Source organism: Neomonachus schauinslandi, chromosome 4, assembly GCF_002201575.2.
Source record: "Neomonachus schauinslandi chromosome 4, ASM220157v2, whole genome shotgun sequence".
Classification (NCBI taxonomy): Eukaryota; Metazoa; Chordata; class Mammalia; order Carnivora; family Phocidae; genus Neomonachus; species Neomonachus schauinslandi.
The window spans coordinates 51,978,299-52,005,943 of NC_058406.1; the positions used below are offsets into that span (position 1 = coordinate 51,978,299).

General features: G+C 34.9%; 1 protein-coding gene across 2 annotated transcripts in view; it reads left to right on the forward strand.

Annotated features, from left to right (window-relative positions):
• The window catches only part of RAVER2 (ribonucleoprotein, PTB binding 2), a 92,242-nt gene that overhangs the window by 51,243 nt on the left and 13,354 nt on the right, over window positions 1-27,645 (forward strand). The window contains exons 6-11 of one of the 2 annotated variants that reach the window (XM_021679961.1): window positions 2,816-2,901; window positions 4,544-4,648; window positions 4,798-4,909; window positions 6,808-7,076; window positions 14,441-14,552; window positions 16,092-16,228. In XM_021679961.1, the coding sequence (XP_021535636.1) occupies window positions 2,816-2,901; window positions 4,544-4,648; window positions 4,798-4,909; window positions 6,808-7,076; window positions 14,441-14,552; window positions 16,092-16,228 (821 nt within the window). The remainder of the gene's footprint in view (window positions 1-2,815; window positions 2,902-4,543; window positions 4,649-4,797; window positions 4,910-6,807; window positions 7,077-14,440; window positions 14,553-16,091; window positions 16,229-27,645) is intronic. The other variant, XM_021679962.1, reaches the window with a different exon arrangement.

The window sequence follows — 27,645 nt, forward strand, 5'->3', positions numbered from 1 at the left end:
AGTCCTCCAACTTTATTCTTCTTTTTTTCAATTTGTTTTGCCTATTCTATGTCCTTCGTATTTGTATAGAAATTTTAGAACCAGCCTGTCAATTTCTACGAAAAATGTCAGTAATTTGGCTGGGATTGTGTTGAATCTATATACTAATTTGGGCAGAATTGACAGTTTTGAGGTTGAGCCATACATATGGAATATTTCTCTATTTAGGTCTTGTTTAATTTGTTGCAACAGTAGTTTTTAGTTTTCAGGGTATAAATCTTACACATATTTTGTCAGATTTATCTGTAGTATCCTACATTTCTTGATAGGACTTTAAATAGTTTTGCTTCTTAAATTTCAATTTTGAATTTCATGTTGCTAGCATATACAAGTACAATTGATTTTGTATATATTGTATCTTGCAAACCTAGCTTATTTCTTGTAGGTTTTTGTTCTTAGGATTTTCTATATAGACAATCATATAATCCACAAATAAACACAATTTTATTTCTTCCTTTCCAATATGTATGCCTTTTACTTCTTTTTCTTGCCTTACTGCAATAGACAGAAATTCCAGCATAATTTGTGAGAGTGGACATCTTTGCTTTGTTTCTGACCTTAAGGAGAGAGCATTAATTCTTTTATTATGTCAGCTGTAGCTTTTTCACAGATTTTCTTTTTCAGGCTGGGAACTTTGCCTTCTATTTCTATATTGCAGAGAAATTTTGTCATGGTAATTGCTGGAATGTATCCAGTGATTTTCTCCATTAACTGAGATGATCATATGTGTTTTTTGTTTTTGTTTGGTCTGCTAGCATGATGAATTACATTGATTTTTCAGTGTTAAACCAACCTTTCATTCCTAGGATAAACCTCATTTCGTCATGACATATTATAGTCCTTTGTATATATTGTTGATTGATAGTGTTGTTCAAGCGTTCTTGAGGAGGGGAGGATGGGGCACAATGGGAGATCTAGCCAAGAGCTAAGAATAAGGGCAGTTAGATGTGAGACTGTAGACATTTTCTGGGTGTTTTGATTCCAATGGCTGTTGTTTTTAACTGGGAAATACTGTATTCATTAGAAGCTAGGGAAAAAATATTAATGTTTTGTAACAAAATACAGTGACTAACTGAAAAAAGGGAGGAGGTGGTGTTGAAATGTCTAACCATAATTGTGGATTTGTCTACTTTTTCAGTTCTAGAAATTTTTGCCTTATATATTTTGAAGCTTTGTTATTTGAGGCACATTTAAGATTGTTGTATCCTCTTGATGAATTGACCCCTTTATCATTATGAAATGCCCATCTTTATCCCTCTTTCCTAATAAACAGTCTGTCTTTATAAACAGCTCAGGCTAATGACCTAATCTTCCTACCACCAATTGTGAAATGGACTCATTCTATAGAAAGCACTTTCTAATGGGCATTTTTCCAAAGATGAAATGGACTGGTTTAGCAAGTAATAAAACTTGAAATGTACTTTTGAAAACACGGGATAAACTTGTAGACATGTTATATATTACATATATAATATCCAATTTTTAAAAGATTTTATTTATTTATTTGACAGAGAGAGATACAGTGAGAGAGGGAACATAAGCAGGGGGAGTGGGAGAGGGAGACCCCGATATGGGGCTCGATCCCAGGACCCTGGGATCATGACCTGAGCCGAAGGCAGACGCTTAACAACTGAGCCACCTGGGTGCCCCAATATCCAAATATTTTTGATCATTGGGTTAAATGCTCTTTTTAAAGACACTTATATTTTACCCCCCCTTTTTTTTTTCTTAAAATAAAACAACACAACTCTTTAAGTAAGCTCTATATCCACCGTGGGGCTTGAACTCACAACTGGGAGATCAAGAGTTGCTGCATGAGTCACATGTTCTACCAACTGAGCCAGCCAGGCATCCTGAAATTAAATGCTTTTTGAAGTGCTTTCTACTCCTGACAATTTCCAGTTGCTTTATAATAATTAGATGAAATTACTTCATATATTTTCTATCTCATGGTCCTTTTTGTCTCTATACTATTTATTCTGAAAACATCCCCCTCCTTTTTAAAAAGATTGATTGATTGATTTGAGAGAGAGAGTGTGTGCGCACCTGGAGAAGGCCAGAGGGAGAAAGAAACTCTAAGCAGACTCCACACTGAGCAGAGCTGGATGCGGCTCAATCTCAGGACCCTGAGATCACAACCTGAGCTGAAACCAAGAGTCAAAACTGAGCTGAAATCAAGAGTCAGGCACTTAACTGACTGAGCCACCCAGGCGCCCCTGTTCTGAAAACATCTCTTTTGATACATACTCTGGTATTTGTACTCAGGCAAACTTGATAAAAAGTGTGGTTACCATTTATTCTTTTTATCAAATATGTACAGTACTGTTTCTTTTTTTATTATGTAAATATTTTTCTGTACATATATTATCTTCTTAAATGGATTTTAGGCTTTTCAAAGGAAAAGTCTGTATCTTGTCCTTCCCTCCTCCAGCCCCCCATTCCCTGCCAAAATGTCCCAAACACCTAACAAAAATACGGAGCAAGTAACATGGGTTCAGTTAGTATTATACTCACTAAAAGATGGAATTAGTTTTGTTGCTCTAAGCACTAGAGAAAAGAAGGGCTAGGTTTGGTGTTTTATTATGATGATAGAAGGTGTTGGAATTTTGGTTTGAATCACAGGGAAGGGAGCTTGCCACTTTTTGTGCAATGACAAGGTCAGTATATCATTGAACTTTGCATGAATTTGTTAAGTTAAAAAAATATTTATTTGCCCTTTCTGGAGTTTGTTTTTATCATATCATAAAGTTTAATTTTTACTTTTATTTTCTTAAAGCAGTTCTCGGAACACCTCACAGCTTGCCCCATCTGATGAACCCATCCATCTCCCCTGCGTTTTTGCATTTGAATAAAGCCCATCAGGTATATAAATAGCATTGAGTACTGCAGTATGAAAACTTGGAGTGACTCATTTGTTTGTTCTTAAAGTTTAAAATTCCCATGAAGTTAAACAAGTATTTTGTTTTTTAAACAAATCCTTAGTAATAACTATAGCTACCTGAAAACATAATGAGTACATGAGATCAAATTCAGCTGATCAAAGCAGTAAAGTTCTATCTATTGATTTCTGCTTATAGGGCATTAAGAAGGGAAGGAGGTTATTTTGTGGTTTATTTTTCTAGAAATAAGTGGTTAAAAACAAGTCTTAGGTGGTCTTAAAGTATTTACAGAAAGAAAAAAATGAACATGAGCTCTTAATTCTTAAAATGTAATCTATATAAAAATAATTCTTATTAGAATAAAAAATATTTTTCATACCTTTTTCAGATTAGTATTTTAAAATGTATTTGTATATATAAATAAAATATTGGAGATGAGTAGTACGCATTACTCTCAGGTCCTGCTGGAGGCTCTATCTGAATAGGAGCCTAGTTACAAATCCAACCTAATGCGTAAGTGATGATTGATGGAGATTGAGTGAATGAGCATCTAGTCCTAAATGCAGCTTTTTAAGGGGAAGGTTTATCTTTTATTTAGTTTTCATTCTTAGGCTCTAACATAGGACCTTGTACATTATAGGGTATTTATTCATTCAATTACTCCGCAGATTTTATTGGGAATCTGACCTCTACTGGACACTGCCAGTCACTGAGGCTACAGCAGGGAACAAAAATATTCCCAGTCCTTGTTCTTAGAGAATTTCAACAAATACAGAAAACAAATGTGAATTACAATAAGGTGTGAAGAGTGACATGGGAGGGGAGTTCAGAGTATTGACGATACTCTCTTTATTTTAGAATTGAGACTAGAATGTTTAATTTTGCCCAGAAGGCCTGTCCAAGCAGGCCTCTCCTATCCCAGCAGCAGTGGCCTGCTTTTGGTCCTCAGAGGACCTTGATCTCTTCTCCTTAGGTCTTTGCTCCCCTGCTGTTCCTTCTGCCTGGCATGCTCCCCACCCCAACAGCACCTAAGTCCCCCAGATTTCACCTAGTTACTTCTGCACAGCCTTCAGATCTCTGCGCAAGAGTTAGTTCCTCAGGGAAACCTTCCTTGAATTTACCAATCTAAATCAAATCCCCAGCTATTCTCAGAGCTCCTGTGTGTTTCCTTCAGATGCTCATCACCATTTGTAATTTAATGTTTTTATAATTAATGAATGTCTCCCTTCCCCAGGAGCCTCTAAGATCCGTGAGGGCAGGTCGTATTTTGCATTTCTCACTATGTAACACAGTGCCTGGCGCATAGAAACTGCTCAATAAATATTTGTTGGATGATTCAGTGAAGAAATAAATGATTGAATGACATGGAAGCTGAAAAGGGGTGAGGGAAGGAAGAAGGATGGAAGAAAAGAAAAGGAGAGGATGTGGCGTTAGTTTCATGACTACGTGGTCACATCTTGTATGTTATTAAAAGAATTAATTACGTTGCCTAAAGTGGGAAAGTGGCATATTAAGAAGCCGTTGCTTATGCTCAGATCTGGAGAATTGACCTTTAAAATGAATTGGGTTCTATGACAAATAGCTTTCCAAAGTTAAACTAACGGAATGCTCTATCATTTTCACAGAGCGCAGTTACGGGTAATACTTCCAATTTATTCCTTCAGAATCTTTCTCACGTACCACCAGTACAGCAACAGTTACTGAAGTTTGAGAATATTCATACTAATAATGTAAGTATGGACTTACTTTTTTTTCCTTTGAATTGAATTCATTCCCTTCTTAGACTCAGGCTGCTGGTCAGATTGTTGATGAATTTTCCCATGTGGTAGTCTCTTCATGACCACGGGCAGAAGTCTAACTTTCTTTTCTTCTCTTGCAGAAACCAGGCTTACTTGGCGATCCCCCAGCCGTGGTACTTCAAACCACAGTAGGGATAGGGTCAGCACTTCCTTTGAAAACAGAGTTGGGTCATCCTGGAGAAGCACACAAAAGTAAATGATATGCATTTACTGACAAGTCCATAAACAGTCACATTAGAGATTTAAAGATGGTTTACCTATATCTTGCTTTTATTTACAGAAAGGTCAAAGTTGAGTTTTATTCAGTTTTTTAAAATTTTAAGAGCCCTCTTGGCTTTCCTATTTTTAATATTAGAGAACTATTGATAAGTTATTGATGGACTTGCTGGCATGCCAAGATCACACTTTCCCTGTTGGATATGCTTTAATATTTGATGAGGGTTCACGCAGCCTGAGGCAAAGACATAGATCCCTTTGAGACTGACATGCTGCCTGCTGGGCTGACAACATATTACATAGGTATCCATTTAATTTTTGCCTGAATAAGAAACCCTTAGCTTTTAAGGAAATATGTGGCATTCTGATGTAAACTTTGATGATTTACTTGATTATAATGTTTTTTTAAATGTGATCTCCAAACTAGTAGTAGAAGAAAAATAATGACATGTGTACGTTGGGCTTCTGAAAAGATGACAAATTAAACAAAACTATTATTTTAGAAAAACAAGAGCAGGTGGTAGGTTATACCAAGATTTCTTATTTGGATGCGATTTTGAAAGGCACTTTCAGTTTGAAGTGTAATTGAAATTTGTTTGAAGTGATTATGCTGGGAAAAGAGAAGGGCCACCAGTAATAAAAAATTTTTTTAAAAAAAGTTAAATTTGGGTAGCATATTTAGCCTCTACATAAAACCAGTGAGTCAAATGACTAAATGAGTCCATCAGTTCTGACTGTTGCAATCGACTGTGCAGAAGTTGAACTAGGATACAGACAGGTGTAGAAATTTTATGGTATGATGAGGCCTGTTCTAAAAATTAAATTTTGTATCACTAAAAGCTTATGCAAATGTTTATTATTTGTGTTGAATTAAATAATAGACCATTTGCTTTAGCATGCACTGCTTTAAGAACACTGAAAATTCAGTGTCCAAATAAATACATTGCTAAAAGAGCTTAAGTATCCACCTCTAAATATTTAGTACTAGAAATAATTAAAGAAATTTGTGTAGTGAATCTATAAAATATGAATTTGACTTGAAGTAGTTACCAAAATTAGCTCTTTTCTCTTGATTTTGAAGTACAGATTTTTTAAAAAGTGAAATGGTTCAGAATTTTCCTACTAAAACTTTCATTTCTTCCAGAATTTCTTGTTATTTCCTGTAAATAAAAATGTAAAACTTTGTGTTATATTTGGTGCCTATCTATTCACAAATATTGGTGTTTTTTAAACCAGTGGTGTGCTGATGTTTAAAAACCAGCTGTCTAGGCTTAAAAAAAAAGTCTTGATTTTTTGTAGCATTTTTGGAGTTCCTTGTGTAAACACTACAACTCATTGCCAGTTGCCCACTACCCGTGGGAAGACTTCTAATTCAGGAGCTGGGAAAAGATATGCACAGTCAGCTCTTATGAACTGGTGCAAGTCAGCTGATCAAATTTATTATTGGATTTAAATTTATTTTTAAGTGTCAGAGAATTTTTTTAAATGAAGACTTATTTAATTATTCCCTTCAAATATGGAAGCAGGCAAATTACAGTGATCGAGCATAAAAAAGAAGGTACCTGATATAACTTAAGTGCCAAAAAATACATACATTTTGCTCTCAAATTCTAAAATATACAGTTAAAACTTGGAATTAAAAAAATATCCTTGATATTATCCTGGAAGTTGTTGAATATAAGAAAAGCATGATTACTGTTAGAGGTTTTTGTTTTTCCATATAGGAACCTGCTACTTTACAAGCACTAACTTCACCTTCTGAGTGTAACTGTTCTCTAATAGATATATTTCCCCTGTAAGTTAACAAAATCAAAGGACTGTTGTGAATAATTCTCGTCTAACCAAAAGCTTCTTGCATTTGTGGTTGACTACAGCATCTAATCTGATTCCAACTCAAACAACTCTAACAGCTGGAATGGGCATATTACCATTCTTTCCAAATCAGCACATTGCTGGACAAGCTGGGCCAGAGCATGGGAATGCTCAAGAGAAACAACCAGCCTTGGTGGGGAAGGCAGAAGGAAATTTCTCAGGGTCACAGGCTTATCTTCAGAGCTTTCCAAACCTTACTGCTGGAGGCTTGCTGACGGGACACCATAAGCAACAGCAAAGTCAGCCAAGAGGCACGGAGATAAGTTCAGGGGTAAGAAAACTGTTTGTACACACACACACACACACACACACGCACACACGCACGCACACACAGACACACGTGTACACGTCTATACTACATGTATGTAGATACTATGCAGGAATATATATATGTATATTCTTTTAAAATTATATCTTAAATTCTAATTTTAGAAGATTCCAAATTGGGGTTATGTTACAGGTAGTATAATTTAGGAAGTATCATAAAGCATCTTAACCATTTTTAAATTTCAAAAAAAATAATAGACTTAAAGTATATAAATATGATTACAAACTAGATAATTGATATGTCAATGACATGATTTTTTCATAATGTGAATTTACATCTCAAAATAGAAGAAAATATTGCGCTCTTAAAAAAAAACCCTGTTATTATAAGCAAACAAAACGCCATCTTTTGGTAAGTGATGTCAGCTAATGTTTGGGGACTGTGCTTCATTACTTACCAGTTTGTCTGTAAATAAAATAATCTGAGCAAAATGAGTTTAAGTCTGTTATTGTAAAATAATTTAGGTATAGAATCTTTATTATAGATATTTGCTTTTCTAAAAAGTTTGAGATACTCAAAAATGCTTGATATTTTAGAAATGAAATATAAACTGAGTTCAAAATTTTAGAGTTTGGGAAAGTTTAAGAGTGTCATTGATGCTTATCCAATTACATATTACTTATGAGGCTTTCTAAGTTAATAATAATGCTTTCAAAATATGTTTGTTTTCTACTTTAAACAAAAGTTTAAACTTTTGTTTTCTACTTTAAATGTTTGTTTTCTATACTCTATAGCTAATTAGGGTATTTTAATATTTGAAGGCAAAACCAATTTTATTTTATCTGAAAAATGTCAAAGTCATTTATTAAACTCTGGTCTGCTCAAAAGAATCTAACCTCTGTTTTAATTCTGGAAGTTTTTACCCAGTTATTTTATTGGTTCTTAGGCCAGTGACATTTGTAAATGTTATAATTGATAAGTAGAATAAAGTACATTTAATTTTTATTCATACCCTGAAATACCCTTTGGTTTGTAAGTAGTATAAAACTCAGGCTATAAGCAGCATTTGAGGAAAAAAAATTCATTTAGTTGGCTTTTTTCAAATGTCAAAATAATAATATTGAATTTGGAGGAGGTTTTATTGTCAACTAGTCATAGCAGCAGGTATGGAAAGAATGCTCTGCAATTGTTCATTGAGAAAGCTAAGGCAATTCTTCTAGAATAAATTTTAAAAATTTGCAATATTAATTTCCTGGGTTATTGAGGGAAACTAAACAAATAGAACTCATATATGAATATGTTGTATCTTTTTGGACAGAGAGCACCAGATCTTCAGAAAAGCTTGATTTGAGGTGATTCACATAATGGGCAGAGTCAATGAGGAGGAAAACAGCCAAAGTGGCCCAGGGCCTGGAGAACAGGTTCTGGGGAAAGAATTGAGGGAAATGGATACATGTAACTCGGAAAGGGAGGACCAGCTGGATATATATTAAAAAAATTTACTCTCAGACTAGTCACCTGGTATTTTGTGTTTCACCAGTAGGCAGACCCAGTCCAATAAGTATTACATACAATAAAGCAAATTTAGGCGTAATATAACAAAGAACAGTTGAAGCTTTCAAACAAACCAAAAACTGAAAATAATTAAGCAGATGCCAGGTGAGCATTGGTGCAGATTGTTGTAGAAGTGACTCCTCTTTCTGACAGCAGGGGTTTGAACCGGGTAATCTCAAAGTAGGTTTTCCAATAATGTGACAAGATTTTTGACTTTGCTAAACATAATTGGCTTAACTTGGCTTTAGGTTTTTAGGCCTGCATTTTTAAGAAATTTTTTTATAAGGTATAATTGACATATAGCATTATATTAGTTTGAGGTATATAACATAGTAATTTGACATTTGCATATATTACAAAATGATCATCACAAACATCCATTACCATACATGGTTATAATTTTTTTTCTTGTGGTGAGAACTTTTAAGATCTACTCTCTTAGCAACTTTCAAATATAAAACATGGTATTATTAAATATCATTTGCCATGCTGTACATTACATCCCCCTGATATATTTATTTCATAACTGGCAATTTGTACCTTTTGACTATTTTGCCCACACTGCCTCTGACAACCACCAGTCTCTCTTCTGTATCTGTGAGCTTGTTGTTGTTTTTTTATTCTACATATAAGTGAGATCATATGGTGTTTGTTTTTCTCTATTTGACTTTTTTCACGTAGCATAATGCCCTCAAGGTCCATCCACGTTATCACAAATAGCAAGATTTCCTCCTTATTTAAGGCTGAGTTCATCCATCAAAGAGCACTGATGTTGTTTTCGTATCTTGGCTGTTGGGAATAGTGCTGCAGTGAACGTGGGAGTACTCTACCTCGGTGATTTCATTTCCTGTGAATATATACCCAGAAATGGGATTACTGAATCATATGGTAGTTCTATTTTTTATTATTTTAGGAACTTCCATACTGTTTTCCATTATGGCTGTATCCATTTTCTCCCATCCAGGAGATTGTCTTTTCATTTTGTTGATGGTTTCCTTTGCTGTACGGAAGCTTTTTAGTTCGGTGTAGTCCCACTTGTTTCTGTACAGAAGCTTTTTAGTTTGATGTAGTCCCACTTGTTTCTTCTGCTGTTGTTGCCTATTCTTTTGGTGTCATGTCCAAAAAATCATTGCCAAGACTAATGTCAAGGAACTTTTCCCCTTCAGGTCTTATCTTTAAGTCTTTAATCCAGTTTGAGTGAATTCTTATGTACGGTGTAAGATCCTGGTCCAATCTCATTCTTTAGTGCGTAGACATCCAATTTTCCCAACACCACTTATTAGAGAAACTGTCCTTTCCTATTGTGAATTCTTGACTACCTTGTCAAAGATTCATTGACTACATATGTGTGTGTTTATGTCTGCGCTATGTCATTTGATCATGGTGTGCAGTCTTTCAATGTATTGTTGAATTTGGGCTGCCAGTATTTTGTTGAGGATTGTTGCAATCTATGTTCATCAGGGATATTGGTCCGCAATTTTATATTCTTGTAGTGTTCTTGTCTGGCTTTGGTCTGAAGGCGATGCTGACCTCATTAAATTAGGAAGTATTCCCTCCGCTTCAATTTTTTAGAAGAGTTTTAGAAGAAATGGCTTTAATTTTTCTTTAAATGTCTGGTAGAATTCACCAGTGAAGCCATCTGGCCCTGATATTTTCATTGTTGGGAGGTTTTTGATTACTTCTTATTTCACTATTGGTCTGATAAGATTTTCTATTTCTTTATGATTTGGTCTTGGTAGGTTGTAAGTTTCTAGGAATTTATCCTTTTTTTTTTTCTGGGTTATCCAGTTTGTCGGCATGTATTTCTTGGTAATAGTCTCTTACGATCCTTTATATTTCTGTGGTATCAGTTTGAATATCTCCTCTTTCATTTTTAACTATTTGAGTCCTCTCTTTTTCTCTTGGCTAGTCTAGTTAAAGGTTTCTCTATTTGTTTATCTCTCCAAAACTCCAACACTTAGTTTCACGGATCTGTCTTTCTAGTCTCTTTTATTTCTGTTCTAACCTTTTTATTTTCTCCTTTCTGCTAATTGTGGGCTTAGTTTGTTCTTCTTTTTATAGTTCCTTGATGTGTAATGTTAGGTTGTTTGAAATCTTTCTTTTTTCTTCTTGTAGGCATTGCTATAAACTTCCCTCTTAGAACTGCTTTTGCTGTATTCGATAAGTTTTGGTATGCTATATTTCCATTTTCATTGGTCTCAAGATATTTTTTTACTTCTCTTTTGATTTCTTCTTTGACCTGTTGGTTGTTCAGGAGTGTGTTGTTTAACTTTGTATATCTGTGAATTCTCCAGTTTCCCTCCTGTTATTGATTTCTAGTTTCATACCATCGTGGTCAGAACAATACTTGATATGATTTCAGTATTCTTAAATTTGTTCAGCCTTATTTTGTGGCCCAACATATGATCTATTTTTTCTTTTTCTTTCTCTCTTTCTCACTTTCTGCTTCTGCTTTTGTTGTCAGACGCCCCCCCCCAAAAAAAAAAACCATTGGCAAATTCAATATCATGAAGCATTCTACCTAAGCCTTTAAGAGTTTTATAATTTTAGCTCTTGCATTTAGGTCTTTGATCTTTGAGTTAATTTTTGTATATGGTGTAAGGTGAGAATCTACTTTACCCTTTCACATGCGATTTCCAGATTTCCCAGCACTTTTGTTGAAAAGACTGTCCTTTCCCCATTGAATAATCTTGACACTCTTGACAAAAATCATTTAACCATATATGCAGGGACTTACTTCTGGGTTTTCTATTCTATTCCATTTGTCTGTATTTCTGTCTTTATGCCAGTACTACACTGTTGAGATTACTGTAGCTTTGTAGGAAGTTTGAAATCACAGAGTATGAGCCTTCCATTCTTGTTCCTATTTTTCACCTTTTTCAACATTGTTTTGACTATTTGGGATCTCTTGAAATTCCATATGAATTTTAGGGTGGATTTTTCTTTTTCTGCAAAAAAAAAAAAGTTGGAATTTTGATAGGGACTATATTGAATCTGTAGGTCACTGGTTAATACTGACATTTTTAACAATGCATCTTCTAATCCATGAACATGGGATGCCTTTCCTTTTATTTGTCTTTTTTTTTTAAGATTTTATTTATTTGACAGGTTTTTTTTTTTTAAAGATTTTATTTGACAGAGAAAGTTTTTATTTTTTATTTAATTTAAGATTTTATTTATTTATTTGACAGAGAGAGAGAGAGAGAGAGAGAGCAGGAACACAAGCAGGGGGACTGGGAAAGGGAGAAGCAGGCTTCCTGCCGAGCAGGGAGCCCAATGTGGGACTCGATCTCAGGACCCTGGGATCATGACCTGAGCTGAAGGCAGACACTTAATGACTGAGCCACCCAGGCACCCGACAGAGAAAGTTTTTATTTATGTCTTTCAATCCAGCAATGTTTTTAAATTTTTTTTAAGATTTCTTTATTTTAGAGAGAGAGAGAGCATGCGCAGGGGAAGGGGCAGAGGGAGAGTGAGAGAGAGAATCTCAAGCAGACTCCACACTGAGTACAGAACTACACATAGGGCTTGGTTCCAGGACCCCAAGATCATGACCTGAGCTGAAACCAAGAGTTGGACACTCAGCCACCCAGGTGCCCCTGTTTTTAACATTTTTAATATTTAATACAGTATATTCAAAATATTCAAAATGTAGTATGTACTGAGCTATTAAGATATTTTACATCCTTTGGTACTATTTGAGATTTAGTATATATTTTACATTCTACATACATCTCAGTTTAAACTATCCACATTTCTTATGCTCAGTAGTCATGTGTAGCTAGTAGCTATCATATTGGACAGTGCAGTCTTAGATATTTTCATGGCTTAATCCCTCACTTTATTGAGATTTCTGCTTAAATATCACTTTCAGCCATGTTTTGTAGTTTTAAGTAAGTATTTTTCTTCCTTGGTTCAGTTATTCCTTTGGGGGGGGGGTTCAGTTAATTCTTAAGTTCTTTTTGATTCTGTTATAAATGGAATTATTAATTTTCTTTTTGGATCGTTCATTGTTAGTGTGTAGAAATGCAACTGATTTCTGTATGTTGATTTTATATACTGCAACTTTGCTGAATTCATGTATTCTAATAGTTTGTGTCTGTATATGTGTAACATTTAGGGTTTTCATGCATCCAAAAGCAGAAATCACTTTACTTCTTCCACTCTGGTTTGGATGTCTTTTATTTCTTTTTCCTACTTAATTGCTCTAGCTAAAATTCCTATATTATGTTGAACAGAAGTGGTGAAAGCAAACAGCTTTGTCTTGTTCTTGATGTTAGAGGGAAAGATTTCAGTCTTTCACCATTGAGTATGCTGTTGACTTTTCATATATATGTATGTATATATAACTTCTGTTATATTAAGATAGCTTCCTTCTATTCCAACTTTGCTGAGTGTGTTGAATTTTATTTTTTTTAAGATTTTATTTATTTATTTGAGTGAGAGAGAGAGCAAAAGCAGGGGGAGCAGCAAAGGGAGAGGGAGAGGCAGGCTCCCCGCTGAGCAGAGAGCCTGACGCAAGGCTCAATCCCAGGACCCTGAGATCATGACTTGAGCTGAAGGCAGATGCTGAGCCACCCAGGCGCCCTGTCTTACTCATTTTAGTATTGTCAATGCTTACCACAGTGCCTGGAGCATGGAAAACATTGAGTAAGCATATTTGAATAGATAAATACATCTATATCCATATCACAAGCAAATCTGGACTTCTTTGGGGCTTATGAAGTTGTACAAGACAGATTTTGCAATCCAAATACAATAATATTGGCCAGATAAGGAAGAAAAAAAGGAGTTGTTGCTCTCAAATATAGAAATAAGTACTTGAGATTATACTTCCTTCATTCTGTTCAGGGAACAAAGTAAAAATTAATTTGAAATGAAAACTTAGCTGCTAGCTTTAATTATAGTAATCTGAATTGTCTTATTTAAAAAGTTTTTACCAACAGAAAGTGAAAAGTAAAAAATTATCTCAGAACAAAATGAAATGAGGGGCGCCTGGGTGACTCAGATGGTTAAGCATCTGCCTTCGGCTCGTCATGATCCTGGGGTCCTGGGATCGAACCCCACATCGGGCTCCCACCTCGGCGGGGAGTCTGCTTTTCCCTCTCCCTCTGCCCCTACCCCCTGCTCATGCTCTCTCTCTCTCTCTGTATCTCTCTGTCTCAAATCAATAAATAAAATCTTAAAAAAAAAAAAAAAGAAATGATCTGAAGAATCAGCCTTTTCTTCTGTAAAAGAAATACTAGAACTCTTACACCTAGTTATATAAAATTTACTGATATATTTTCAAGAAATGTGAATTTCTAGGGTTATCTTCTAAACTGTGGATTTGGATTTTATTAAATCCACTTATTTTGTTTGGTATTTAGAACCAGAGATAAGTAAGCTTTCCTTTATCATTTGGCTGTAGCCATATACTATAAAATAAAAATCTTAATAAGAAAATGTAGATAACAGTATTTCTGGAAATAAGATATGGGATTCATTTTTTCTTGTGAAGTTGAATTATCTCCTAGTTCAAATGAGAAGGATTTACAAGAAGCCCTTTAATTCTTGCATTTCTAAAGTTTTATGGTTCTGGAATAGTTAAAAAAAAAAAAAAACTAATTGAAAAAGTAATAGCAAGTGGAATGTGATCATTTTAATCAATATCCAGAAATATTCCATAACTTCATATGTTCAAATATGAGGTTCCACAAATTTTTATTACACTAGACTAGATTTATTGAAGAATAAATAAATAAATCTCTTTCCGCATTTTTATTTTCCTGTACCTCTGATTAAACACCTACTGTTTTGTTTTTGATAAATAGGCTGCCTCTAAGAATCAGACTTCACTGTTGGGAGAACCACCAAAAGAAATACGGCTCAGTAAAAATCCATACTTGAACTTGGCAAGTGTGTTGCCCAGTGTGTGCTTATCATGTAAGTGAGAGCTCAGTATTAATATTTTGGAGTTTTATTAAATACTTTCCATAATCAGCTTTACTTTAATTTTTAATTGAATGGAAGTAAATAATGCTTATTGGCTATGAATGCCTAAATTATGACCCCAGTCTTTAAATTAAAGAATAGCTAAAGTTAAGACAGTTAAAATGCATTCTAATTATTTAAGGAAAAAATCTTTTGTAACTTTTTTTAAAGACTACAATCTATTTTTGAATAATAATAGAAAATCATCAGGCAAGGGAATTATTGGCAATACTATAATGTTTTACTATATATAGAATCATTTCTATTCTAAATCTATTTCTAAAATAGAGGTTTAAACCTCCGTGTATCTCATATATCCAGAATATTTGCAAAGTACCCCCAAAATATGTGCGCTAATGATATTGGCAGAAGTTGAACTCTTATTTACTTTTTTGGAAGACCTTCTCAGGCCTTTAATTAAGGTAAATTAATTATCAAATATAATTTTAAGGGAAAATTGCAAATATGGTATGCTCTAGGCCCTAGGATATTCACTACAATGTTGGTTATCAATTGTGTAACTGAAAAGTGCCTTAAAGTTCATCAATAGGGGAATGGTTAAATAAAAAATAAATCATCATAAAATGGAATACAATACAACTTTTTGTTATAGTTGAGGGAGAGCTACATGTACTAATATGAAATCTCTAAAGCAAATTAAGTGGAAAAAGCAAATGTGTGCATAAAATGATTCCATTTATGTTTGTTTAAAGCTATATATCCTTATGTGTATATATTTAATGTGTAAATGCACGCAGCAAATCTGGGAAAATAAATTCTAAACTGTTACCTCTGGGAAAATAGAATTAAAAGAAAAGAAATGAAAGATTTTAATATATATTCTCTGTTTTATAAAGTATCCTCTTGAACCTAGAAATTAATTTGTAATTTTTTAAAAGAGCCAGAAAAAAATTTAATGTGCTTCTCCTATACCTACTACATTTTTATCTGGTCTAAAAATTGATGGTTACGGGGCGCCTGGGTGGCTCAGTCATTAAGCATCTGCCTTCGGCTCAGGTCATGATCCCAGGGTCCTGGGATCGAGCCCCACATTGGGCTCCCTGCTCAGTGAGAAGCTGCTTCTCCCTCTCCTGCTCCCCCTGCTTGCGTTCCTTCTCGCTGTGTCTGTCAAATAAATAAATAAAATCTTTTTAAAAAAATAAGAATTGATGGTTACAACTATTGCATTAACAAGAATGATTAGTTTACATTTTGTTTGCCTCTTTTAGAGATTAGACACATATCTTTAAAATGTTTCCATCAAAATTATTTATCCATAAGGCAAACTTCCATTTTCAGTTGCTTTAAATGAACAAGACAACATCATATACTATATATTCTTCTCCCGGGGATAAGAAATATAGGTATATACTGGCAAATGAAAATCTGTGTTCTGTTTGGGAATATGTTGAATTAATGAGTTTTGTATTTTGTTTATAATCTATAACAAAACAACTTTTAGCTAAAAATATTATTGATGTTTGCCTTTAGCCCCTGCAAATAAAACCACTCTACAGAAGACTGGAATTGCAAGCAATATTCTGGATGCAGTCTTTCAGGGAAATGAATCACAACACACATTGGAAAAGTGCATTTCTTATTCTCAACCTTTTGGTGATTATGCACAGGTAAATAAATGATTCTCAGGTTTTGATGATATCTAGAGAAATTGGTTCAACTATATATTGAGTTCACTGAATATGAAATTGTGATTCCTGTAATATCATAGGAAAGTAAAATTGCACTCATCTGCACAATATTCCTTGCTCATTTGGGATTTTAGGACATGTTCAAGACCTTAAGTGTCATTTTGCGCTAGATATTTACCTCGCGGTGTTTACACTAGTGGTCAACAAATTATAGACCAAATCCAGCCCACTGCCTGTTTTGTAAAAAAAAGTTTTACTGGAATACAGCCACGTCCATTCATTTACATGTTGTCTATGGTGCTGTTGTACCACAATGGTAGAATTGAATAGCTACAGTGGAGACTATGTGACCCACAAGATTAAGTATTTGCCATCTGGCTCTCTACAGAAAAACTGCTGACTTGTGGTCTTACCAATGTACACCCGACTAAGGAACTCAAGGAAATGCCTCTGTTCTTCACCACTGTTTATTGATTACAGACACACGACCATAATTATAGGCACTATTAGGCTCACATTTAAACCAATCAATCACTAACATAAAAAGTATTATACTCCAAAGATATATTGTGCCATTACTTAAATATGTCAATTTTACTTTGGCCTTTTCTCCTTCAGGTTATTCTCAGTGGCTTAAGCTGGGAGTATATATTATGGTAGCAGTATATGGTGATATAATTGTGGGAGTCTTATAATTACTATTCTGATTCAGATTCTTTCTTATTTCTCAGCACATCAGCTTCTCAGCTCTGCCCTATCTGTGGGAGCAATGCTTCCACTCTGATTTCCTTGGAGCACCTGTGTTTGCCTCATCTGTCTCTAATAACCTTTACAAAAGAAAACCTGTGTGAATTCGCTTGGAACAATTGATGCCTTCTTATGCTTTTATGATAGGATACTAGAAACACAGGTGAAATAGATTCTGTAAAAATGGTACAGCTGGATATTAGAATTATGTGTAATGAAGTCTCTTACATACCTGTGGAAAAGATGGAGAAATATAGGTTGGAAGATGATGTAATTAGGTGCCAACAGACCTATATCCAAGGAATGGTAATCATGAATTAATACACAACCTGGAAAACATTCCCTCATATAGACTTTTCATAAGACTCCATTTTTATTCTTTTATTAGTTAACAGTTTAAGTAATCGAGGTAAGGACATTGTCTGCTACTTATTTTTACAAATGACAAAATCCAAAGAAATTATCAGAGATGTGTAAAATCATTTATAAATAATTTATAGTTCTGTAAATTAGAAACAGCCTAAATTTCCAACAATTTATAAGACTAAACAAATTATGTCATATTTATTCCAGAAATACAATGCAAATATTAAAGATCAAGTAAAACACTATGTAAACACATGGTAAATGTTTCATAATTTGTTGTTAATTTAAAAAAATTTATAAATTATAGTCCTGTACAATTCTAATTTTTTGTTCCTTTACAAGGAGCAAAATTTACTTTTATAAACAGGAGGAAGCACAATAAGCTTAAAAAAATTTTTTAAACATGTATGATTTAACTTTTTATATAACTTTTTAATTTTTTATCACTTTATTTTATCATGATAAGCATACTCTTTAATCCCCATCCCCCATTTCCACCACCCCCCTCCCCTCTGGTAACCAGTTTGTTCTCTCTAGTGAAGAGTCTGTTCCTTGGTTTGTCTCTCTTTTTTTCCCTTTGCTCATTTGTTTTGTTTCTTAAATTGCACATATGGAATGAGTGAGATCATATGGTATTTGTCTTTCTTTGACTTCTATTGCCTAGCTTTATACACGCTAGCTCTACCCATGTTGTTGCAAATGGCAAGATTTCATTCTTTTTATGGCTGAATAATATTCCATTGCATATATATATACACCACATCTTCTTTATCTGTTCATCTATCAGTGGACACTTGTGCTGCTTCCATAGTTTGGCTACTGTAAATAATGCTGCAATAAACATAGGGTTGCATGTATCCCTTTAATTAGTGCTTTTGTATTTGGGGGGTAAATACCTAACGGTACAATTCCTGGATTATACAGGTTCTATTTTTAATATTTTGAGGAATCTCCATACTGTTTTCTAGATTCACTGCACCAGTCGGCATTCCCACCAACAGTGCATGGGGGTTCCTTTTTCTTCATATCCTTGCTAATACTTGTTTTTCTTGTGTTTTTTTATTTTAGCCATTGTGACAGGTGTGAGGTGATATCTCATTGTAGTTTTGATTTGCATTTCCGTGTGATAAGTGATGTTGAACATCTTTTCACGTGTCTGTTAGCCATCTGTATGTCTTCTTTGGGGAAATGTCTGTTCATGTCTTTTGCCCATTTCTTAAATGGATTATTTGGGTTTTTTGTGTGTGTTGAGTTGTATCAGTTCTTTGTATATTTTGGGTACTAACCCTTTATCAGATATGTCATTTGCAAATATCTTCTCCCATTCAGTAGGCTGCCTTTTAGTTTTGTTGATTGCTTCCTTTGCTGTGCAGAAGCTTTTTATTTTGATGTAGTCCAAGTAGTTTAGTTTTGCTTTTATTTCTCTTGCCTCAAGAGACATTTAGAAAAGTGTTGATGTGGCCGATGTCAGAGAGATTACTGCCTGTGTTCTCTTCAAGGATTTTTGTGGTTTCAGGCCTCACATTTCGGTCTTTAATCCATTTTGAGTTTATTTTTGTGTATGGTGAAATAAAGTGGTCCAGTTTCATTCTTTTGCCTGTTGCTGTGGTTTTCCCCCAACACTATTTGTTGAAGAAACTGTCTTTTCCCATTGTATGTTTATTCTTCCTCTGTTGAAGATTAATTGACCATATAATTGTCTGGCATAATTGTGGGCTTATTTCTGGGCTTTCTCTTCTCTTCTATTGATTTGTGTGTGTGTTTTTATGCCAGTACCATACTGTTTCAATCACTACCACTTTGTAATATAACTTGAAATCTGGAATTGTGATACCTCCAGTTTTGTTTTCCTTTTCAAGACTGCTTTGACTATTTGAGGTCCTTTGTGGTTCCATAAAAATTTTAGGATTGTTTTAGTTCTGTGAAAAATGCTCTTGGTATTTAATAGGGATTGCGTTAAATCTGTAGATTGCTTTGGGTAGTATGGACATTTTAACAGTATTGGTTCTTCCAATCCATGAGCATGGAATGTCTTTCCATTTCTTTGCCTTGTCTTGAATTTCTTTCATTGGTATTTTATAGTTTTCAGAATTCAGGTCTTTGGTTAAGTTTTTTTTGTTTTGTTCTGTTTTTTTTATTTTTTATTTTTATTTATTTATTTTTTTAAAGATTTTATTTATTTATTTGCGAGAGAGAATGAGAGACAGAGAGCACGAGAGGGAGGAGGGTCAGAGGGAGAAGCAGACTCCCCGCTGAGCAGGGAGCCCGATGCGGGACTTGATCCCGGGACTCCAGGATCATGACCTGAGCCGAAGGCAGTCGCTTAACCGACTGAGCCACCCAGGCGCCCCTCTTTGGTTGTTTATTCCTAGATATTTAATGTATTTGGTGCAATTGTAAATAGGATTGTTTTTTTATTTTCAATTTCTGCTGCTTCATTATTAGTGTATAGGAATGCAACAGATTTCTGTACATTGATTTTATACCTTGCAACTTTACTGAATTCATTTATCAGTTCTAGTAGTTTTTTGGTGGAGTCTTTAAGGTTTTCTATATGTAGTATCATGTCATCTGCAAATAGTGAAGGTTTTACTTTTTCCTTACCAATTTGGATACCTTTTATTTCTTTATGTTGTCTTAATGCTGTGGCTAGGATTTGCAGTACTGCGTTGAATAAAAATGATGAGAGTGGATGTGCTTGTCTTGTTCCTGATCTTAGGGGAAAAGCTCTCAGTTTTTCCCCATTAAGTATGATGTTTGCTGTGGGTTTTTCAAATAAGGCCTTTATTATGTTGACATATGTTCCATCTAGACCTACTTTGCAGAGAGTATTTTTATTATGAATGGATGTTGTACTTTGTCAAATGCTTTTTCTGCATCTATTGAAATGATCATATGGTTTTTATCCTTTCTAGATGTGACATATCACAGTGATTGTTTTGTGAATCTTAAACCACCCTTTCATCTGGGAATAAATTCCACTTGATCGTGGTACATGATTTTTTAAATATATTTTTGGATTCAGTTTTCTTATATTTTGTTGAGGATTTTGCATCTATATTCATGAGAGATATTGGCCTATTGTGTTCTCTCTCTCTTGTAATTTTTATTTTTTGTGGTGTCTTTATCTGATTTTGGTATCAGGGTGATACTGGCCTCATAAAAAGAATTTAGAAGTTTTCCTTCCTCTTCTATTTTTTGGAATCATTTGGTAAGAATCGGTATTAACTCTTTTTTAAATGTTTGGTAGAATTCACCTGTGAAGCTGTCTGGTCCTGGACTTTTGTTTTTTGGGAGTTTTTTGATTACTGGTTCAATCTCCCTAACCAGTACCTGGTCTGTTCAGAATTTATCCATTTCTTCTAAGTTGCCCAATCTGTTTGGCATATAGGCTTTCATAATATTCTGTTAGAATTGTTTGTATTTTTGTGGTATTGGTTGTTATTTCTCCTCTTTCATTAGTAATTTTGTTTATTTGGTCTTTCTCTCTTTCTAATGGGTCTTGCTAAGAGTTTATCAATTTTGTTGATCTTCTGAAAGAAACACCTCCTGATTTCACTGACCTTTTTTTTTTAGTTTCTGTATCATTTATTTCTGCTCTAATCTTTATTATTTCCTTCCTTTTGCTGGGTTTGGGGTTTGTTCTTTTTCTATCTTCTTTAGGTGTAAGGTAAGGTTGTTTGTGATTTTTCTTGCTTCTTGAGGTAGCGCTGTGTTGCTATAAACTTCCTCTTAGAACAGCTTTTGCTGCATCCCAAAGATTTTGCACCATTGTGTTTTCATTTTCATTTGTTTTCATGTAATTATTGATTTTTTCTTTGATTTCTGGTTGACCCATTCATTGTTTAGTAGCATGTTACTTAACCTGCATGTATTTGTGCTCTTCCCAGATTTTTTCTTGTGATTGATTTCTAGTTTCATAGCATTATGGTCAGAAAAGATGCATGGTATGACTTTGATCTTTTGAATTTGTTGAGGCTTATTTTGTGGCCTAATATGTGATCTATTCTGGAGAATGTCCCATGTGTGCTTGAAAAGAATGTGTATCCTGCTGTTTTAGGCTGGAGTGTCCTAAATATGTCTGTTAAATCTATCTGGTCCAATGAGTCATTCAAAACGATTGTTTCCTTATTGATTTTCTGTTTGGATGATCTGTCCATCAATGTAAATAGGGTGTTAAGGTCCCCTACCATTATTGTATTACTATTAATTGTTCCCTTTATGTTTGTTATTAACACTTTTATGTATTTGGGTTCTCCCATGTTGGGTGCATATATATTTACAATTGTTATATCCTCTTATTGGATCGTCCCCTTTATTCTTATACAATGTCCTTTTTTGTCTCTTGTTACAGCCTTTGTTTTAAAGTCTATTTTTCTGATATAAGCATTGCTACCCTGACTTTGTTTTACATGATAAATGTTTCTCTATCCCCTCACTTTAAATCTGCAGATGTCTTTTGGTTTGAAATGACTCACTTGTAGGCAGCAGAGAGATGGATCTTGTTTTTTAGTCCATTCTGACACCCTATGTCTTTTGATTGGAGCATTTAGTCCATTTACATTCAAAGTAATTATTGACAGACATGTATTTATTGCCATTTTATTACTTGTTTTGTGGTTGTTTTTTATTTTTTTTAAGATTTATTTATTTATTTGACAGAGAGAGACACAGCAAGAGAGGGAACACAAGCAGGGGGAGTGGGAGAGGGAGAAGCAGGCTTCCCGCCGAGCAGGGAGCCTGATGCGGGGCCTGATCCCAGGACCCTGGGACCATGACCTGAGCCAAAGGCAGATGCTTAACAACTGAGCCACCCAGGCGCCCCTTGTGGTTGTTTTTTCAATAGATTTTCTCTAATCCTTCTCTTGCACCCTCTCATGGTTTATTGGCTTTCTTTAGTGATATATTTGGATTTCTTTCTCTTTATTTTTGCATATCTATTACTGGGTTTTCATTTGTGGTTACCATTAGGTTTGTTTATAACATCTTCTGCATATAGCAGTCTATATTAAGTTGATGGTCACTTAAGTTTAAACCCATTCTTTACTCCTCTCCCTACCCCCAACCCCCCACATTTTAGGTATATGGTGTCATATTTTACATCCTTTTATTTTAGGAATCCCTTGACCAATTTTTACAGATATATTTATTTTTACTGCTTTTGTGTTTTTTACTCTTCATACTCTATGGTTTTCCTTTCCATTCACAGAGTCCTCTTTAATATTCTTGTAGGACTCATTTAATGGTCATGAACTCTTTTAGTTTTGTTTGTATGAGAAACTCTTTACTCTCCTTCTATTCAGGAATGATAGCCTTGCTGGATAGAGTATTCTTGGTTGCACTTTTTTTTTCTTTCAGCACTTTAAATATATCATACCACTCTCTTCTGTCCTGCAAAGTTTCTATTGAAAAATCCTGATAATGTTATGGAGTGTCCCTTGTATGTAACTGTCTTCTTTTCTATTGTTGCTTTTAAAACTTTTTCTTTATTGCTACTTTTTGCCATTTTAATTACTTTGTGTCTTGGTGTGGCCCTCCTTGGGTTGAATTTTGAGGGGAGGCTCTTTGTGCCTCCTGAATCTGGGTATCTGTTCCCTCCCCCAGATTAGGGAAGTTTTCAGCTAGTATTTCTTCAAATAAGTTTTCTGCCACCTTATCTCTCTCTCCTTCTGAGATCCCTGTAATACAAATGTTATTATGCTTGATGGAATCACTGAGTTCCCTACAACAGTTCTCAATTTGCATAATTTTTTCCCCTCCTTTGCTCAATTTGGTTACTTTCCATTTCTCTGTGTTGCATGTCATTAATTCATTCCTCTGCTTCATCTAGCCTATTTATTCCATGAAGTGTATTTTTAATTTCATTTATTGTGTTCTTGATCTCTGATTGGTTCTTTTTCAATCTCTGTGTTAAGGGTCTTACTGATGTCCTCTTTTCTCCAGTCCAGGGAGTATCTTTGTGATTATTACTTGATATTCTCTATCGGGTACATTATTTATATATGTTTCACTTTGGTCTCTTACTGTGGTTTGGTCCTGTCCTTTCATATGGGAGATTTTTTGCTGTCTCCTCATTTTGTTTGACTTTGTTTCTCTGTGTTAGGAAAGTCAGCTACTTCTTTTGCTCTTAACAATAATAGCTTTATGGGGGCGCCTGGGTGGCTCAGCCAGTTAAGCGGCTGCCTTCGGCTCAGGTCATGATCCCAGGGTCCTGGGATCGAGCCCCGCATTGGGCTCCCTGCTCAGTGGGGAGCCTGCTTCTCCCTCTCCCTCTGCCTGCCTCTCTGCCTACTTGTTCTCTCTCTGTGTCAAATAAATAAATAAAATATTTAAAAACAAAACAAAAAACAATAATAGCTTTATGAAGAATAGATCCTGTAGTGCCCTCAATGCTGTGTTCCCTGTTCCCCTTGACCTGGCCCTTTAGGGAGTATCTCCTACGTGTGTTGCGTGTGCTATGCTCTTGAGTCTTGGCCTCTTTTTCCTTCAGTTCAGTTCTCTGCAGAGGCTCTCTTTGCCTATTGTGGGCAGCAAGGTGTGCGGTGGTTTGCTCGCTAAATGAGACATGCCACTGCCGGAACTAGGTCCCACAAAACACACAGGTCTGGAGATGTGGTGTTGGCAGGTTTTTCCCTGGTCTTCTGGGGAAGAGGCCCACAGTGCCAGGATTGAGGCGTGTATGACTGGGAAGGCTGGATCCACTGAAGGGTGGGGTGAGGGAGTGATGGTGACCCCAAGATAACCCAGATGTTGGTCTTAGTAGACAAGGATTTATTTAAAGCAGCTGTTATTTGTTCAAGAACCTAAGGAAAATAAAGTCATAATGAACAGGTAGGGATTTTCAGCAAGAAATATAAACTAAAAAAGAAGTATATAAACTCTCCAAATGAAAAGTGTAGTATCTGGGGGGGAAAAAATAAAAACAATGGATGGGCTTAGCGAGATTGGAGAAAACAGGAAAAAAAGTTTCAATTAATGTGAAGACAAAAATTATTCAATATGGAGAACAGAAATGACAGAAAATCAGTGAACAGATCCCAAAGACCTGAGGGATGATACCAAGCAGTCTAAAATGTGGGTAATTGCAGTCCCAGGAGGAGAGGGAAAAGATAATGTGACATGAAATATTTGAAAAAATAATGGTAAAAAATTTCCTAAATTTGGTTTAAAAAACCTCCAGATCTAACAGGCTCAGACACTTCCCCTACAAAGCAGGATAAATAAAAAGAACATTTTACCTAGACACAAAAGTTAATGTAATTCTAAAGAGGATATCTTGAAAGCAACCAGATAAAAATAATGTTCATTATTCTTAAGGTAGAGTTTCTCAGCCTTGGCTCTGTTGGCCTTGTGGGCTGGGTAATTATCTGTCTGTAGGAGAAGCTATCCTGTGCATTTTAACATATTTAGCAGTATCTTTGTCCTCTACCCAATACATTGATCCTCAATGAGAACTACGGTGTTAAAACAACTGGTAAATATGTGGGTAAATAAAATACTATATATTTTCTCTTTATTTAAAAGCAAAATTATAACATTGTAGTGTGGGGTTTATAATGTTCATAGATACAACATATTTGATAATAGTATGAGGTGAATGAAAGTACAGTTGTGGGGTTATTCAAATGTACATTTTATGTAAAATTTTACATTACATTTTACATGAAGTAGAACAGTAACCCTGAGCTGTGATAAGTTACAGAAAACATTGTCCTCCATAGAGCTACCATTATTTGGACAGAATAGAGTCCAAATATAGGCCCATACTTAAATGGTAATCTGATTTTTAACCAAAATGCCTAAACAATTAAATAGGCAAAGAACAGAAATGTTGTTAGAACAACTGATTATCTGTATTGGAAAACATGAAGCCTGACTTTTGCCTCAAACCATGCTCTAAAATTAATTTGCAGCGTATCATAGGCCTAAATGGAAAATGCAGGCCATAGATGACATCAGCAAAAACGGACACAAGAAGAAGCTCCAAATGTTCTCTCCTCAAGGAAAGCATCAATAAAACTGGCAATAATTATTAGAAAAGGACGAAGTAGAAGTTCTGGATTTGAATAAGTACAATAGCCGATATGATTTACTAGAGCATAGCAGATTTGAACAGGCAGAAGAAAGAATCAACATGTTTGGAAGATAGGTCAATTGAGATTATCCAGGCTGAAGAATAGAAAGAATAGAGAATGAAGAAAAATGAACCATAACAAATGTTGGCAACAATGTGGAGAAATTGGTACCCTCATACATTGCTGGGAGGGAATTAAAATGATGCAGCTGCTTTGGAAAAATTTGGCAGTTCCTCAAAACGTTAAACACACAGTTACCATAGGACCTAGGAATTTCACTCCTACATATAGACCCAAGAGAGCTGAAAATCTAGGTCTATACACAAAGTTGGGCATTAATTTTCATAGCAGCATTATTCATCATAGCCAAAAGGGAAATGACCCACATGTCAATCAGTTGATGAATGCATAAACAAACTGTGGCATATCCATACAATGCAATGTTATGTTCTATAAAAGGAATGGAATACTGATCTTTGTCACAGCATGGATGAAACTTGAAATCATTATGCTAAGTGAAATAAGCCAGACATGAAAGGTCACATATTATATGATCCCATTTATATGAAATGTCCAATAGACAAATTCATAGAGAACATGAACAGTTACTGGGGGTCAGGGAAGTAGGGGTTGTGGAGTAACTGTTAACAGGTACAGGGCATCTTTTGGAGTGATGAAAATACTCTGGAATTAGATTGTGGTGATGGTTGTGCAACCTTGTGAGTATCAACAAATGTTGGACTCTAATTAAAAAAACAAAAGCCTACCTGTACTAAATAGAGGGTAGCATTTTCCCCTCAGTGTTTTAGAGATCCTGAAAGTATATAATGATAAGAAAACAAGTTAAATTAATTACAGATCTTGTTCTAATCAGAAAACAATTTAAAATGAGCTACCCATCCTGTTTCTCTAGTTGATTATAATAATGGGGTATTGCCATTGAGCCATAGTTATTAATTTTCTCAAAAAGTGCATTTCTTAAATATTCTCTTATTGAGAAAACTTAAAAATAGATGTAGTTAAAAATTTATAGTAACCCTCGAGCGATGATAGCATTAGGGTCAGCTATATAATCCCATTAATTTGTGTGTGTGGTTTTGTTTTTAATTTTATTTTTAATCTCTATACCCAATGTGGGGCTCGAACTCACAACCCTGAGATCCCTGAGATCGAGTCCCATGCTCCACCCACTGAGCCAGCCAGGCACCCCATAATCCTGTCAGGTTGTATAAATGGAGTTTGAAATGTCAGGTTCTAGGTAGTGATAAATAGGTACATCTACGTCAGATGGTTGGGAGAAGGCCGCCTTAGGGGAAAAGGCTTTGAGCCCATTAAGTTTTTATTAAATGCCTACACCTAACATCTAATTATAGATCTGTCAAAAACAAGACATTTCCTTCCTCTCCCCTTTTTAGTAAAATATGGTAAAATAGGTCACGATTTCCCTTAGGCAACTTTTCAGTTTGACATAGTCATGAGTGTAATAATGTAAAGAATAATGTAGGAATTTTTTCAGCTGTTTTGTAGGACTGTTTAAATTGTGGTTTAGGGTTTTTGTTTGACACTTGCCAGACTGGTTAGCTGTCTGGTATGTGGTATGTTAGGGGAATACTATCTACCTGCCTGTTGTACTCTTGTGTTGCCCTTGGTTACAGGAGTCTTTCCTTCAAGGAAGCTGATTGCCTGTTTCAGGGAATCAACCACAGAATGTGTAGTAAGACTCTGTGATGAGGAAATAGGAAACTGAAAAATGAACAAAAAGGCCTGGTTGGTGTTCAGTTCGTTCATATAGAGCCTAATGCTGCCACCTAGTGGGAAAAAGGTGCAGAGACCGGCCAAAAAGATTTTTGTGTGGACTGTGGTAGATCAGAACCTTGTGACAAAACACCAACTGTATGAAATATTTTTAACAACCTAAAGCTACTTTAAACAGTAATTATGGAACCACAGATTATATTAACCCTAGCCAATAATTTGGAAAATACTTTAAAAATGATTTTTGCTAAAAACTGGAATTAAGGAAAACAACCACTTGGAATTTAGTTACCCTCATGACTTTAAAATCTTTGTTTATAAACGAAATCAGTTTTTTAAATGTTAAAAAAATTAATAAAAGAATAGTGTACAGTATACTTAAATCTAAAGATAATTTTGAATTGCTACTCTCACATGTTAGTCTAATTTTTCAAAGGATTTTAATGTGTAAGA